Source organism: Mixophyes fleayi, chromosome 10, assembly GCF_038048845.1.
Source record: "Mixophyes fleayi isolate aMixFle1 chromosome 10, aMixFle1.hap1, whole genome shotgun sequence".
In the NCBI taxonomy this organism is placed as follows: Eukaryota; Metazoa; Chordata; class Amphibia; order Anura; family Limnodynastidae; genus Mixophyes; species Mixophyes fleayi.
In genome coordinates, this window is record NC_134411.1 from 41,683,306 (window position 1) to 41,700,806 (window position 17,501).

General features: G+C 41.9%; 1 protein-coding gene across 4 annotated transcripts in view; it reads right to left on the reverse strand.

Moving 5' to 3' along the window:
* Positions 1-1,000: 1,000 nt before the first annotated feature.
* Positions 1,001-17,501, reverse strand: part of GANAB (glucosidase II alpha subunit) — a 53,671-nt gene continuing 37,170 nt past the window's right edge. For 3 of the 4 annotated variants that reach the window (XM_075188580.1, XM_075188578.1, XM_075188577.1), the window contains 22 exons: positions 17,239-17,366; positions 16,253-16,432; positions 15,965-16,030; positions 15,332-15,419; positions 13,649-13,712; positions 12,246-12,342; positions 11,727-11,907; positions 11,481-11,634; positions 10,299-10,534; positions 9,978-10,104; positions 9,122-9,201; positions 8,882-9,025; positions 7,376-7,472; positions 7,195-7,296; positions 6,865-7,108; positions 6,595-6,659; positions 6,359-6,435; positions 6,200-6,274; positions 5,895-6,008; positions 5,652-5,761; positions 5,399-5,499; positions 1,001-1,893 (listed from right to left, as the gene is read on the reverse strand). In XM_075188580.1, coding sequence (XP_075044681.1) covers positions 1,784-1,893; positions 5,399-5,499; positions 5,652-5,761; positions 5,895-6,008; positions 6,200-6,274; positions 6,359-6,435; positions 6,595-6,659; positions 6,865-7,108; positions 7,195-7,296; positions 7,376-7,472; positions 8,882-9,025; positions 9,122-9,201; positions 9,978-10,104; positions 10,299-10,534; positions 11,481-11,634; positions 11,727-11,907; positions 12,246-12,342; positions 13,649-13,712; positions 15,332-15,419; positions 15,965-16,030; positions 16,253-16,432; positions 17,239-17,366 — 2,640 coding nt within the window. In that variant the 3' untranslated portion in view covers positions 1,001-1,783. The remainder of the gene's footprint in view (positions 1,894-5,398; positions 5,500-5,651; positions 5,762-5,894; positions 6,009-6,199; positions 6,275-6,358; positions 6,436-6,594; positions 6,660-6,864; positions 7,109-7,194; positions 7,297-7,375; positions 7,473-8,881; positions 9,026-9,121; positions 9,202-9,977; positions 10,105-10,298; positions 10,535-11,480; positions 11,635-11,726; positions 11,908-12,245; positions 12,343-13,648; positions 13,713-15,331; positions 15,420-15,964; positions 16,031-16,252; positions 16,433-17,238; positions 17,367-17,501) is intronic. The other variant, XM_075188581.1, reaches the window with a different exon arrangement.

The following is a 17,501-nucleotide window of genomic DNA, read 5'->3' on the forward strand; positions in this document are numbered from 1 at the left end:
TATACAGCAGAACTTATTTCTACTGGAGTATAATTTCTCCCAAGTCTTAGGTCTCTTGAAGACCGCATATGGGTTCTCTAAGATTTGTTGATCTTGCTCTTTTTGTTTTTCCTATTATAGCAAGTGTTTAAGTGCCTGAAGCAGAAAAGATTCCTTGTGCCCTACAGTAGTTTGTATTTTTGGGATGATGGCACCTGACAATGAGGCCATTAAGTTCAATCTTTGTCTTATCAGGCCATTGAATCTTCTTCCACTTGGCAGGTGGGGTCTCACAAACTTTCTAGCTAACTATTAGGTTTCTTGGGAGTTATCATTAAAAATGGTTTTCTTTTGCAACCCTCCCCATAAAGTGCAGAATTGTGAAGTGCTCAGACATTTAGCCTATAATCTACCAAAATTGGCACTGGCCTTCCAAATAAGTGCTCCTCACACGGATGCTCATTTTTGGTAGGTGGGCTGTTCTAAACTTATAGTAGTGGCATATTCTCATTCTTTATGATGGGCGTGACAATGATGCAGAGGATATTAGAAGTAGTTCAAATCTTATTACTGCCTTCCAGACATTTTATCAGATTTGCTTTGAATTGTTCTTTGATCTTCATGAAGAAGCTCATTTGAGTCATTTTAAGTCAATTGACAAATTAAAACGTACAAAGTTAGACACCAATTAATTGTAATCTCTGAAGATAATGGAGTGTTCCATACTTTATTTAGGTGCCTCTGGCAAAAGGTAGACTATTTATGCAATGAATTCAAAAGTCCATTTTTTTTTAAAAAAAAAAATTGTAATTAAGAGAATGTTGTATAGTTTATTTTCATTTGATAGAGTAGTTTGTATTAATAATTGGTAAATACTCCCTTAGAGATTCATTTTTATTTGAGAATTTACAAGAGTACTGAATTCATTGTGTTCTAATAAGTTTACTGTGAATTACTCTGGAAAGGATAAATGCTGTCATGAGATGTGGTGTACATGATAAATAAAATACACTAAAACAAGTTATTTTATATTTTTATTTCTCATCTTATCAAAACTTTTCCAAATCATATGAATTCTGGAACCACTTCCCCAAAAAGAGGCATATAATAGAAAATCCTTACTTAATGACATTTTAACTCCCCTCCAAACTTACACCATCAGCCAGAATGGGGTAGGGATGAAGACTGAAGCCACCCCACAATCAGAGCTACACCAGGTTGTCACATTAGTGGGCTGTCCCTGTAATGAGTCAGATACAGGTCGAGTAGAGGGGAAGAGGTGTTGGAATGTTGCTTGTCAGAGGTTATCTTTTATTAAAATATGTTTGATTTGAAGCAACTTGCACATTCATGATGGCTGCAGCCTGAGAATTTTTACTAGTAATATGTCATGTGTAAATCTGGTCTAGACTTCTTTCCACATGTTAGAAATGTGGATTTAGGCAAATGTTATGGAGATATGGTGAAAAGGCTGGAATGGGGTTGGACTTAATGGGCAAAACGTGTCTAGTCTGAGAGGAGGGTCCAGTTTCTCACCATTTTTGGGACAGACAGTACATGAATCATCTATACACACACACATACACCATTAAGTGCAGGAGGGCAGTACCCATAAACTCAGTCAAACATATATACACACACTCTAACAGACACACATGCACTCAGCTCTTTCTACACATCCCTTGATCACTTTATTCTCAGATTTGGTCCATGAATGAAGTCCACCCTACAACATCTCAAATCCAGGGATCAACTTGTCACTTCCACCACCCCCTTCCCCTCAAGACTTGGTAGATGAGTGATGTTATCGCAGGGACATCGTGAAATCTGCAGCAATATTCACTCCTGGTTTTCGTACAGTAATCACTGACATTTGTGCATCATAGTCAAAATCCAGCTGCATTTCTGAACCACCTAAGGGAAAAAGATAAAAAGGTTTCAACAAACATAATGAAAGTGCACTTGGAACAGTACAGGCTGTTATTTGGTGGGATAAAGAAATGTTCACAAGGATAACAAGGAAAGATTGATTGAGTGTCCAACTTTGATAGCTAAACTAGTCTAATCTAGAAAAACAATTGTGTAGTCCACTAAATGAAAAATGTTTTTTTTTAGATCCTCATTAATTTTGCAGTCTTCAGGATAGAAATAAAAAACAAAACTATTTTTCTTGCTATCAAATCATTTATCAGTATATGTATGGGAATGCACAGAATGGATTATGCCTGCATCTATTAAGCAAGGCAACCAAACCTCATCTCTCCTATAATCCTTCTCCTTTCCTGTTCCTCCTCAGTTTACCACTGTCAGGAACACGAATAGCATAGAGCCACTAACAGAAAGACCCGATACTCTGGCACCCTAATGGTGTCAGAGTCAGGTTTAAATACTGGCTGCCTAATGTCGATAGGAGGAGGAGGAGATGGGGGAGAAGCATCTTGTTGCCTAGCCATGGGATGCACATTGCACATGCGCCCGATAGCGCTCAGATGGCCGGGGAAAGCTGCGTCCCTGTTGTCTGGCAAAGGGACGCCCCCAGCCGGAAATAACAGGTGCATAACGGGGATGGCGCCTGACAACCATCAGGCCAGCAAAGAGGCAAGACCATCAGCCATAGAACAAGAGATCCATTTCAGTTCATGGCAAGTTAAAAATATATATTCTTCTGCCATTGGGCTAAATGGAGGACACATAAAATACTACTAGTACAAGAGAAGAATGCTCATGAAACAGCTGCCTGGAATTTTTTTTTTTTTGATGAAGGCAGTCTCCTCAGGGGCTACAACATTCACCTCACAGAATATGGATACAGGCATGACCGGGTAGCCACTCTACAAACCTGGTCTGCTGCAGCTTAATGATGCACTGCCCAAGAGAGACAAGCCAAGCATGGTCTATGACCACCCAATGCATAGGATTGTCAAATTTCCATCTAAAACCAGCAGGAAATTGTGGAGCAATGCTTTATGTCTGGTGCCCATGAAAAAAAAGAAAAAGAAAAATGAAGCCTGTTTTGGACGCCTAGGACGCAGACACAAGGACAGCACACAGTCAGTGCTTGACTAAGACTTCTTAGTTGGAAATAACGGCACCACTTGCAAAAAACAGGTACAGGAACTAATGACAAAATGTCAGCTTAGAAAGATGCCTTTGTTACATTCCAAGTGTGAAAGCACATGTGCATTGCACAACGGGGCGCACAATGAGCACATTTTAGAATATCGATAAATCCAAGGACAAAAAACAAAAAACCACCACACAAAAAAAGTGATCCGATAGGTTGACTGAACATGGTCGGCTCTTGCAGAAAAATAATAATGTCAGGAAGCCGTGCTTGACTGCCACTGGATAAAATACTGAGGGGGCAGAAGGCATGCATCTAAAACGGGCTCAGGGTCAGGGCCATCCCTTGTTTGCCAGTCCCCTCAAGAGCAATTGAAGCAGATGGCTGGTGCCAAAATCAGTATATCAAAACAGCACAGGCCAGTTGGGGTCGATTAATAGTATTCCGCCCCGCTCCTTCAAGCCTAAGATCTTGCAGAAGCTTGGGAGTTAGCAGAATCAGGAGTAAGCAATAGACAAATTGGTAAAGTCATGGCACTGCAAACACAACAATTAAATACCCCAACAATTCCAAAAACTAATAAGTGGAAGGCAGCCACAAAAATATCAAGCCATCAGAAGTAGATACATTTGTATGTAAGGATCAAACAGTTCAGGTCACCTCAGAATACAACAATTCTCTCTTGGCATGGGGCTGCAGGTACCCTGTCTATTGTTTAGGCGAGCCATTGTGCTGGCATTGTTTATTTTAACTGTGGCCACTTGGGCATGGAGGAACGTGGTCCAGGTCCTGTATGGTGATGCATGGGTTAGTCAATGGGGAAAATTTCAGTTTTGGCCAAGTGAACTTAAACTATGTAAAAGTTAACAGCATTATGGATGTTTTTTGACCTGTTGATATTCCAGCCATGTACTTCCAAGATGGTCAGCTCGAGATGTGGACGGGCCAGTTTCCTAGGACTGTCCCTTACCTGTATGCAATTTTGGTGAAGGCCTACCCGTATTTAGTGGGACCAAGAAGCACCACCCAATAGACCATAATCTGGTGAAGAAAGGCTTAAGGGAAGATGTCCAATCATAAGCACACCCCTGTGAAGCAAACTACAAGGTCAGGTAATGAAAGAAATTCCCATTACCTTATGGCCTTGATCACTGACAGAAGTGATCCTACGGCTAAAAATTTGTTGAGGACTTTTATAGTGTCCATACAGGAAGGAGGCACCAGAAAAACCCTGCCCTCTGGTGGCAGGGACATGATATAATATAATGCATTCAAAAGCCTCTAGGCCGTAGAATGTGACTGTACCTCAATAGATGTGCTACCAGGTTCTGGACACAAATTAAAAATAAAAACGGTAAAACTCAAAATTAAAGCCTGAGGAAGAGTAGGAGGAGCTCATTTCTACTCCAAGGGGTGGAACATAACCCATTATCTGTGGCTCCATAATGCAGAAGGAGAAAGTGGTGTTAATTCTACAATGCCCTATGGCCACAAGTCTGTATGAGTGAAAATTATTAATATGGAGGAACTTACATACAATACGTTTACACCCACTAACTAGAGGACCTGTGCTACCCATATTAATTATTGCAACTGGACAATACAGGCCACCATTTTATGGAGAGAACAAATATTCAATAGGAACCCGTTTCACCATTCAGTGACAAACTGCTACTTTCTAGTTATTGCATAGGCTCTAGTAATGTGAACGTCGGTTTAAGTTATAAAAAATGTCTGCCTCTATTCTATGTAGACAAAAAGTACACTAATATATTACAGTTCAAATAACCCATGGCAACCAGAGGGTTGCCTAGATCGTTACATTTGTAAAATAGTGATCAGAGACTGTATTTGACTGGTTTAACTACATTTGTGCCACATGCTAAATAAGCCTTTTCAAATTTAAGACAAATGACCTATGGCTAGGTATACGATTGTGTAGAGTCAGCCTCTTTGTATCCCCAAGACTATGGCTAGGTATACGATTGTGTAGAGTCAGCCTCTTTGTATCCCCAAGACTATGGCTAGGTATACGATTGTGTAGAGTCAGCCTCTTTGTATCCCCAAGACTATGGCTAGGTATACGATTGTGTAGAGTCAGCCTCTTTGTATCACCAAGACTATGCCAGGTATACGATTGTGTAGAGTCAGCCTCTTTGTATCACTAAGACTATGCCAGCGGTGTGTACACCACTCCTAACCTAATTATTGGTAAATTATTCAAAATAGCTTCAGCAAGTAGCGATTTGACATTTAGTTTGTTATTCAGAACGTCTTCCCTCGGTGCCCCAAGGGTCAGAGTTAAATGCATACTTCTCACACGGAAACAAGTGTTTCTTGCAGACTGGGACTTACCTGGCTGGCGAAGGGTTATGCTGTTCGGTTTTGCAGCTCCGATAATCACGACTCTCTCTAGCCAGCTGTGGGTCTCAAATGTTCCATGAGAATCCAGGGAACTGTAATGAACAACAGACTAATTGCTTTACTCAATTACCAATACTAAAGGTACCATTAACTTAGTGGTTCCATTCTTTTCCTCTTATCTCTCCCGGTGTATATCTAGTGCCATTGGGCATATATACGTTTTCCAATGTTGCCCCACACGCACCTTGAGGTGAGCCGTCCATGGCTGAAGCTGAATTTCCGATATAAGAACATATTTTGCTGATAGTTAAAGCTGTGGCCATCATCCAAGAACAGTTCACCCTCTGCTTCACCCTACAAATATAGGGAAAATTACAATTCCAAAATTAAAACAAAGTCCAAAATCAGGTGAACATGGACAGTGCATAATAAAAGTGAGCTTACTGTTGAAAAACAAGTCAGACAAAGAAACACGACGAGTGCTAACCTGTACGTCCAGTGCCACATATAAAGTAAATGGATCATCCTGCATACAATCGGATGAACGTCTGGGACGACTCTTACGAGGGATTATAGATCCACCAAGCTGATACACTGGTATCTGGAAAGACCGGGCACGTTACAAAGCAGACGACATAAGGTCTCACAGAACAACAATGATAAACTATAAAAAGAAAAACAAAGAACCCTGAAGAGATTAGCTTAAAAATAAGAACATTAATAGTTACATGAATCCTAAGAAAGGCAGTTTATACTGTATGGAAAGATGAGGCTTGGTCTTCTCATACTCACTGAACTGCTAGTAACTGGAAGGTAGAACTTCTGTGGAGACTCAAACTTCTGATAATTGTGTACATCATACCAAACCTGCCAGAAGGACAAAGCAGTTAGACAAAGTATCCGCAAGAAAATGTAACAGGGATTATTGGATATAGCAAGTCGTCTACTTACCTTTCCAGTCCCTGGGAGATATATCTGCACTCCTTGGGCATTAGCCTCTGTCACAGGGTGCACCAAAAGAGCAGAGCCTACACAGGAACGATGCATACAAAATAATTACTATATGAATATCTAAACATTTATCTGCTGCCACTCCAGTCGGCATAAATGTAGAGTGGACACTCCATGAAAAGCCTGCTTATCAATATAGATACATATGATGTCCTATACATACACAAATAACTCACCCAACATGTATTGATCATCCATAGTAAACGTGGAAACATCTGAAGGAAATTCAATCCAGAGAGGCCTAGAAAATAGAACACAACACAAGGTTACATATCACAGCGAAGCTCCACTTTCTTCTAAGACTTGGGTACCGGTAACACATTCTTGAATACTTGAACATGCCATCTTGCCACCACCTAAACTCCAGGTTTTTATCCCTCTATCCAGTCTCCCGATCTCCAGCAAACTGCCTACACTTATCTCTTCCCATTATTATGGAAGCTCACCTCATAACAGGTTCTGCACCACGATGTGCCTTGTAGAAGATTGTGTACCAGTAGGGTAGAAGAGCATATCTCTGCAAGAGTGCCTCACGTATGATATCTGCATTAGCTTCTCCATGCAACCATGGTTCACGACGAGGTGTATCCAAGTGAGCGTGAGCACGGAAGAAAGGCTGATATGCTCCAGCTTGATACCAGCGAACCAGCAATTCAGGCTCTGGGGTCTTGAAGAACCCTCCAACATCCGCTATGAGCAAAAAGCAGAAGTGAAATCATAAAAACACAAACAAACAATATAAAAAAAGAGAAAGAATTTGATCAGTCTGCACAAACCTCCACAGAATGAGATACCAACTAGAGCCAGACTCAAGCACATGGGTATGGATATTTTTAAGTGATCCCATTCAGCAGCATTATCACCTGTCCACACAGCACCTGGAATACACAAGTCAATGTTGCACTTAATATATCCCACTTACAAGATTCTCTCCACAACTCTCGCAGACAATCTTACCATAGCGCTGTGACCCTGCAAAGAAAGCTCGGGTTAAGACAAATGGCCTCTCCTTTCCACCAGAACGATTAATCAGGCCCTCAGCAGTGGCTTGTTGCTGTATAAAAAAATAAATTGCAAAAGTATATTCAGGATTTTGTTTGTACAACAAGCTTTTGCCATCTTTTTCATAACTACATTGACCAATATATGCAATACAGTTTCCCCACAATGCAGACATTCAGGGGGGAATTCAATTCTCAGCAGTAATAAGATTTTATTTATGCAAGGGCCAATAGTACATATCAATCAATTACACAATGTGTTACAAACGGTATATGCATATACAGGAGGTAAAACAAACAGCGTCCATTAGAAAAGATAAACGGTATAGATATTAGCAAGATTTTACAATAAGGAGACACTAAAAAGAAAGAAGTTAGACAAAAGAAAGTGAAAAGGGGGTCGGTGTGGTGGGCAGCCTAAATGGAAAGAAGCAGTGGGGTAGAATATTGAAAATAGGAGGGGAGAGATGGGAAGGGTGAGGTAGAGGGTGAAGGGAAGGATCCAGATGGAGTGATGTTGAAGAGTCATAATGAAAGGAATTTGAAAGTATGAGGTCCTCGGTGCCCAGACTTTATTAAATGATTTAGATCTATAGCGGATGATATATGTCATGTATTTCATTTTATACATGTACCATATTCTGCTGATAATAGTCTGCAGTTTTGCGCAAAGGACTGCTTCCAATCAGTGGCTATTTGGCACAGAGCGGCAGAAACTATGTGATGGAACATCTTCATTTGATGTTTGGAAGAAGAGAGAATCCCAAGAGGGAGGAGGAAAAACTATTCATTTCTTTTTTTAATGCGGTGCGGTAAACTGCCAAATTAGCATTTTTATCTCACACCTCTCATGGCTGTGCAAAAAATTTAAAACATAAGAAAATTATTGAAATAATGGGGAGAAAAAAGAAATTATGTTTTTCAGTAATTTATAACATGGAAAAGGTGAAGTTTTTTTGCAAAAAGCATGTCAAAATAAGAAATTAACCTGAACACAATAGTCACTTATATATGTATGCATGACCTAATATGTATGTACTAATGTGTTTTGTGATGGTATAGATAATATAGTAATAAAAAAATAAAAAAAGTATAGTTAAAAAGTGATGTATGTAGATATTATACAATAGAAGGTTGTAATGTAAGCCAATGCATTTTTTTTTTATTCTAGATGGCCGCGTTAAACCCTTCCCTCCCCTAAAAATTTGCATGCACTTATGGTTAACGCACGGGGATGGCGTTACCAGTTTTCAAATTGAATACCACGATTTTTAACGCTGCATTAAGTGAAAACAGCCGCGATTGCATCTCCAAAGTTGCGCTGGTCCTTTGGCATTTATTAACACAGCGTTCAAACAAAAAAAAAAAAAAAAAATTACGCGGACAATTGAATTCCCCCCTCATATCACTTGCCCAGTAAAGAACGTTTACACTTATGAGACCAGATGATCTCTGTACTTACCACATACAGCCCATACAGATTATGTACATCCCGATGCTCCCAGCCACCCCAATGTACAGCATCTTTGTGCATAGTCACTTCAGGGCCATTAAAAACAGATGGTTCATTCATATCATTCCAAACAAACATATTATCCATAGATCCCTGAAGAGGGAGACAGAAAGTTAAAAGTACAAGTTAATGAAAAAGGAATCCAAAAATAATGATTTGTCAAAACAAACAAAACATTCAGCATTTCACCTCATACTGGTCATAGGAGAACATACTGGACCACCAAGCCCGCATATCTGGATTAGTGAAGTCTGGATAAGCAGCAGAGCCTGAAAGTGAAATGAAGATAAAAACGAAGACATATGTGGAGAGTATAAGAATGTCTTCTCTTTCACAATCTGCTATTCAAACCACAAACACACACACAGTAGACTCATTCCTCTACTTCACACATTTATCTCACTACACGTCTCTTTGTAGTAGTGCCAAACACCTTTTATTTTTGTAGACTAACTTTCAAAGCAATTTCTAACACTGTCCAAGAGCCATTATTATGTACTATCCGTCCCTAAACCTCCCTCTTCACTTTTTCAATAACTAAATTGCAGTACCCTATTAGATTTGGGCCTACAAGACTTTTCCAGAGCAGCACCTTATGCACGGAATATAGTACCTCAATACATTACTCCAAATCTTAAAAACAAAAAAACACATTGTTTGAACCAGCCTTGTTACAACATAGCCAAACAGTCCCTAGCTACTGCAACAACGGTATCAGTCATTAAAGTCCCAGCACACTATATTCCCAGTATTGTTACTTACTAAGGCAACTGCACAGACCATATCTTGTTATGCTTTCCCGCAGGAGTTTCGCATTGTAGATTCTTGCAGGCAATGTCCTTACCCCCTAGTACCTATTTATGTTTATGGAAGGGACTCAGAAAATACCCATATATACAGCACTATGGAATCTGTTGGCATTTTATAAACCAAAATGTAATAAAAACATTTGGACTAAAAAGGTTCTTCCACTCCTGTCTTATCGTTACATTCCCAAAAAAGACTTCCAGTTGAAGAACCCGACAGACCCTGCACTAAAACCTACCTGGCCAGCACCAGCCCTCGTAGTCACTTCCATCTTTTGTTTTAACATATAAATTACGAGATCGAATTTCATTGTGAATCCGGTAACCGCTGTCTATCTTTATGTGAGGGTCAACGATAGCCACCATCTGCAGTAAAGTGAAAGAGTGAAATAAGGAAAACAAAGAATGTAAAAAGCCTATAATATTTAAGCCTTAGGAAAGAGAAAGAATGGGAAACCTTTTTTTCTATACTGGTGGATGAGAGGACACTTCAAATAAATAGACCAAATAATGAAGTTCTACAGCAAAACAAAATAGGATAACAAAATAGGGTAGCTCACCTTCCGCCTCTTCTCTTTCAGCCCTGTCAGCATATCTTTTGGAGTGGGAAACTTGTGAGGGTCCCAGGTGAAATATCTTTTTCCATCAGCATGCTCAATATCTAACCAGATAACGTCATACGGCATATTGTGCTCATCAAAGCCATTGTCCACATTACGTACATCGTCCTCATCATTGTAGTTCCAACGGCATTGGTGGTATCCCAGTGAGAAGTATGGTGGTAGAGCCTGGGTCCCTGTACGAGTGTGCATACAAATGATTTACCATAGAAAACACGGTAAAGCAGGCTTTACACACGTATCCCCCGCCCCAAAGATAAAATACATTTTCAAAGCCTAAAAAGGAGAAGCTATACTACCTGGTATGGAATAGCTCTCTCTTCCCTCCCAATTTAAAAATATATATTCAGATAGCTGTATTTCTGAACACTTGCCTGGTCGCTTGTTCTGTCAAGCAAAACTAGGAGACAGGGCACTGGGACAGGACCCAACTCTTCATCTCCCTACAATCCCCCTGCTTCTGCTCAGTTTATCACTATCCTAGTAAAGAGACCAGGACAATAAGAGAAGTAAAACTGAATAGAGAATAACACTCCTAGGCAGGCTGGATTGGGGGCTGAATGGAGCTCTTGCGTCAATCGTTTCGCTTAGGCCTGTTCTGTGGAAGGATATACCTACCCACTCAACCCCCCGTGGTGTCCTCAAATGAGAAGCTATAGTGATATAGACTGCAAGAGGAGTCTTCTTAACCCACCCTATGCCTCCAACTAGGGGAGGACCAGAACCCAGCATCCGTTACCCATGTTGCTTATTGAGAGAACATATGTATATTTCAGTTCAAAGACAAGATTCATGACAAGTACACATACTTTTTCTGTATCATTTGCATTTAAAGCAAATATTGAACATAAGAAAATTCTTCAGGCTGAGGACATCTTGTCACCCCGATGTACTGTTAGTATTTTACGTAAAGGTGTGAGAGGGGAGGTTACAAGCATTGTACAATTCTGTAAATGCATATACCTGCATTTGAAAGGGACCAACAGCAAAGTTTGGAAAAGGGAAGGGGGCATCCATTGCAATGAAGAGCACATACACAAATCATATCACCACCCTCTACCCAGTTCCAAACTCAATTTAGCAAGACAAGACAGAAAAGTACCCAGATGAATATATAAATACCTGTAAGGCTGGCGTACTGCTTAAACACATCACTTGGGGAAGGTCCCAGTAGAAGGAACACATCAATTAGTCCACTCTCGGACATCCAGCGCACATCTGTCTGAGGGGTCTCCCCATCTCCCTGCATGTACTGCAACATCTTTCCAAGGAGAGTCTGTAACAAAGTTAGAGGAAAGACTTCTTTTCCTGACTGACCATTTTTTTTCCCACATATGTTCTGCATCTCACAGGACACCATTTACTTACTTTGCCTGCTGTGTTGGAGCTAATATCTACCCAAGTTTCAGCAGCGTTGAGCCAGAAAATTCCTAAAGTACGATGAACGTTGTGAGCTAGCATCAGTGGAACAGCCCCATACAAAGCCATGGTGTTATATAATTCATATTGAAAGACATCCAAGTTATAGAGACGGTATGGATCTGTGTTTCTAAAAAGTAAGGAGTTATCATTGGTCAAAAGTGACAAAAGAGACATCATACTGAAAGAGGAGTAAGCAGTAAGCTGTTGTCCATGGCGGATTAAAGAACAAACTGGTCAATATATACTGTTTACGGTGGAATATACTTATACTATGCTTAATAGTACTCACTGACCCTTTCTAAAATAAAGTCTACAGGTAGTTGTTCCTTTTGGATAATGAAAGCTCAGAAACAAGCACTTAATATTTATAGGAGAAAACAGTTTCTGCATTGTGTAGAGAAAAGGCCAAACAAGAGAGAGAGAGAGAGAGAAACAGTGAGCACTATGGAAATCTGCATGTCTTACTCTGTTGTGCGTAGTCTTATGTTTTCTGCATGTTCTGGAATCCCATAGACATGTTCAAATCCCGGGAGAGAGAAATCAAGACCCACCGAAGAAGGACCTGCAGAAAGAGGAAGTCATACATTTACACACGGTAGACATCATTTACTTACATAGTACAAACACTGTACAATACTAAATATTACATGAAACACCTACTTTCCCCCTGTGTTTGCGTGGGTTTCCTCTGGTTGCTCAGGTTTCTACCCACACTCCAAAAACATACTTGTAGGTTAATTGGCTGCTATTTAATTGACCTTAGTCTCTTGGTCTGCGTGTGTGTGTGTGTACATTAGGAATTTTAGACTAAACTCCAATGGGGCAAGGACAGATGTGAGCGGGTTCTCTGTATAGTGCTGCGGAATTAGTGGCACTAAATAGCCGATGCCGATGATGATACCAGACCAAGTGAAGGAGATGTGCACAATTGAAAGCTTAAAGTCTAGACTTTTTTTTTTTAATATTTACTGTTGACTAACAATATCCCTCTGAATATTTGGATCCTACCAGTTTTTTGTTAGTTCACTACATAATTAGCCAAAAAGGTGACCATAAAAAAGAAAGCATATTATCCCATTGCCTTTCTTATTAGTAACTGCTCAGTGATTTTTTTACATTTGCCACAGTTTATATTATTTTCGCTGGAACTAATCTGGTCATGGAAGTATATTTATATAGGTTATGGAGAACATTTACCAACATTATCTAACACCATTTTAGAGCTAGTCTAAAGGTAAAAACGTAGAAGTGATTACATAATATGGGAGTACATTTACTATTTTATCACCAATTTACTGTCAACTTTCTGACTTAGGATCCCTGCTTAAAGCAGTTGAATTATTTTTATTTGCATCTTTACACAGCATTTATTAGTTGCTGATAAGAGAACATTATTAGCTTTTATTTATATAGCGTCTGCATATTAGGCAGTGTGTTACAGAAAATATTTAATCATTCACGTCAGTCCCTGCCCCAGTGGAGCTTACTATATATATATATATATATATATATATATATATATATATATATATATATATATATATATATATATATATATATATATATATATATATATATATATATATATATATATATTCATATTCGCTACACACACTAACTTACCAGTATGTTTCCAAACTGTGGACCACATACAAACTTCACCCAAATAGTGCCCTAGTTCCTTACCCAGTTTTCAATCTAAGCCGATCTACTATACCGGCCATGAGATTCTAAAAGCAGTTTCAATAACAAGACTGAATTTTATCAAGAATGTAATATATATATATATATATATATATATATATATATATATATATATATATATATATATATATATATATATAGATATATATATATAATGTACTTACCATTAGGTTTGCTATCTGTATGCGTTTTATAAGTTTCTTCCCACATTCCTGGTTCATCTTCTTCCTGATTGAGAATATATAAAAATATTCTAAATAATACATTAACCCAGTGGTTCCCAAACTTTTGCAGTTCGCAGCACCCTTAGAGTCTCCATAATTATTTTAAGGCACCCCTCCAAAATAATTACCGAGCAGTCCTGTTTTAGAAGTAGTTGGGTCAAAAAATTGTAATAAGTATTTAGGTCAGGACAGAAATGCTTATTTAGTTGTATGCAAAAATGCCCCCTCTGCATCCAGACACTCTGCCCTGCTGTCGCGCTGTCCCAGCTCCTCTGCCCTGCTGTCGCGCTGTCCCAGCTCCTCTGCCCTGCTGTCCCAGCTCCTCTGTCGCGCTGTCCCAGCTCCTCTGCCATGCTGTCCCCCTCCTGTCACGCTGTCCCTCTCCTGTCCCTCTCCTCTGTCCCCCTCCTGTCACGCTCCTCTGTCCCCCTCCTCTGTCCCTCTCCTGTCCCCCTCCTGTCCCGCTCCTCTGTCCCCCTCCTCTGTCCCCCTCCTGTCCCGCTCCTCTGTCCCCCTCCTGTCCCGCTCCTCTGTCCCCCTCCTGTCACGCTCCTCTGTCCCCCTCCTGTCACGCTCCTCTGTCCCCCTCCTGTCACGCTCCTCTGTCCCCCTCCTGTCACGCTCCTCTGTCCCCCTCCTGTCACGCTCCTCTGTCCCCCTCCTGTCACGCTCCTCTGTCCCCCTCCTGTCACGCTCCTCTGTCCCCCTCCTGTCACGCTCCTCTGTCCCCCTCCTGTCACGCTGTCACGCTCCTCTGTCCCCCTCCTGTCACGCTGTCACTCTCCTCTGTCCCCCTCCTGTCACTCTCCTCTGTCCCCCTCCTGTCACGCTGTCACTCTCCTCTGCCCCTCTCCTGTCACGCTGTCACTCTCCTCTGCCCCTCTCCTGTCACGCTGTCACTCTCCTCTGCCCCTCTCCTGTCACGCTGTCACTCTCCTCTGTCCCCCTCCTGTCACGCTCCTCTGTCCCCCTCCTGTCACGCTCCTCTGTCCCCCTCCTGTCACGCTCCTCTGTCCCCCTCCTGTCACGCTCCTCTGTCCCCCTCCTGTCACGCTCCTCTGTCCCCCTCCTGTCACGCTCCTCTGTCCCCCTCCTGTCACGCTCCTCTGTCCCCCTCCTGTCACGCTCCTCTGTCCCCCTCCTGTCACGCTCCTCTGTCCCCCTCCTGTCACGCTCCTCTGTCCCCCTCCTGTCACGCTGTCACTCTCCTCTGTCCCCCTCCTGTCACGCTGTCACTCTCCTCTGTCCCCCTGTCACTCTCCTCTGTCCCCCTCCTGTCACGCTGTCACTCTCCTCTGCCCCTCTCCTGTCACGCTGTCACTCTCCTCTGCCCCTCTCCTGTCACGCTGTCACTCTCCTCTGCCCCTCTCCTGTCACGCTGTCACTCTCCTCTGTCCCCCTCCTGTCACGCTGTCACTCTCCTCTGTCCCCCTCCTGTCACGCTGTCACTCTCCTCTGCCCCTCTCCTGTCACTCTCCTCTGTCCCCCTCCTGTCACTTTCACCTCTATGAAAAAAGGAGACTTTTAAGACCACCAAACTTATTCATTCTATGCGACATAAGTAGATCTGGTTTCCGCTTTCACACTTCACTTCAGTCTGTGTCCACATTCCCCTTGTCTCACCTTTTTGCTCTCTTCCTCCTTGGCTTCCTCCTCCTCTGCTGTGTTCTCATTATCAGTTTCAGAGGGAACATCAGTCTTCTCCGAGTCACTACAAGCCGAACAAAGACGAGGGGTGAGGAGTGACGCTTCCAGGGAGGTTGGGACAGATAGGAGCAGAGGCAAGGGAGAGAGGAGGGAAAGGATTAGAATATGAAAGGGGCATGTGATGAAAAGGGGGTATGACATCTACAACTACTAAACAGCTATGTTAATAGTTTTGATTAACACTAGCCGAGATCTCAACCTGATCTACATCAATATACAAATTGCCATCATTCAGAGTTGGTTATGCCCAATGCAACCCATAGTCTGTGTTTAATCCCTCCAAACTTTGACAAAAGTTCCCATTTGGTCATATCAGTGTCACCTTACAAACCCTTAGCTTCTTCATTCTGTCAAAATGCTATAGACACAAGTTTTCCTGTCCCAGCCACCATGTCAATCACAACAGGTACATTTCCAGGGAGATGTAGAAAGAAGAAGAGGTGCAGAAGATTAGCTTTGTCTATCTGGTATCCCTGAGTGTCCATATACATTTATGTCAGTCATTGTGTGTGGAAGGTGTCAGCATATGCAAGCGGTATCAATGATTACCTAGAGAAAAGATTCTTCACTTTATGCCACATGTTACCGACAGCACTACTAACTTTAGCCGAGAGACTGGGAGGTGATGGGGCAGAAGTAGGAGAGGGCAGAAAGAAAACGGGAAGGGGCATAGAGCAAAAAAGAAAGAAAAACACATTTCAGTTTCAATCCCAAGAAAACAACCATACTTCTCTCATTAACTTACACAACATATTCAGCTCATTATCTGATCCCCTTTACTGCCACCCAATGACTAATGACCACTCTAAGCAAAACCCAATACCACATACTACTCACGTGTCTTTCCGCTCTCTAAGGTGTTCAAAGTGAAGCAGCCCACGAGAGTTTACACTCAGCACCAAGTCTCGCCCTGACAGGATATCCAGACGGAAGGGAGATCCAGTCACTAAAAGCTTGTGCCCTTCACCATCCAAAGACAGCTCTAGAGTATTGTCATCCTGCCCAGTCACCTGCAGGCTGTGACAAGACTTGCATGAATAACACATGCCTAAATACAGTCATCGATATATAAACGTTTAAACCTTAGGATGAGTGACAAAAGACCCTAAACCAGGGGTTGGCAAAACCCGGCACGCATGCCAGACGTGGCACGCTGACCACCTTTGTCTGGCATGCCGGCGCTGAAGCTGCTTCAGTAAAGCAGCCGACGGCCGAAACAAAGCTTCTGTTTTATTGAAGCAGCTCCGGGTCTCTGGAGGAAGACGAGTCTCCAAAGGGAAGAGCAACAAATCGAGGGACACAACTATGTGGCATAGTAAGAAATTTATATATATATATATTTTTATTTTTTTTTGCTTGTGGGTGTCGCGAGTGCAGGGGGCATCTGTAGTGGCTAAAAGCTCTTCAGCTCAGGTACCTTCAGATGCCAGGTCATGTGACTGCAGCAGTCACATGGTACTCAGTGTGGGTGGGCTGCTGGATATCTTCCCAGTCTTGTTTGCTGTGCAGTGGAGAATAAGTTAAGAAGGTGTGCTGGAGAGGGGACACGTGTGACTAAAGCATGTGGGCAGAGGGGACATGTGAGCAAAGCTGCTGGGCAGAGGGGACATGTGTGAGTAATGCATTTTTCTGTAAGCGGGTGGCCTAGTACTTTTCACCTGCTAGATACGCCCCCAATGTGCACCACCACTCGCAGTTTTGCCCCAACACCCAACTGGCACACCTGGGCTTGACTAGATTTTAGCGGGCACTCTGATAGAAAAAAAGTTGCCAAGCCCTGCCCTACGCCATGCAGACCGTGAAATATCCAATGGTTTACATACTTCTCAGGGGTGGGTGTCCCAACCAGTACATCAGGAACCTGGTAGCGAGGCTTCAGAGGTTTGAGCTCATTAATCTTAATGCGCGTCATGTTTCCATTTAGTCCAAAGACTTCCAGCAGGAGAGATACCTAGAAGAATATGAAGAGAAAGGATTATTATACTAAAAACACAGAAGTTTCGCCTTCTGACTTTTGTAGTCATCCAAATCCACCCTGTAAATCTCACGTCTGGACCTTGATGCCATCTGTCACTATTTAACGACT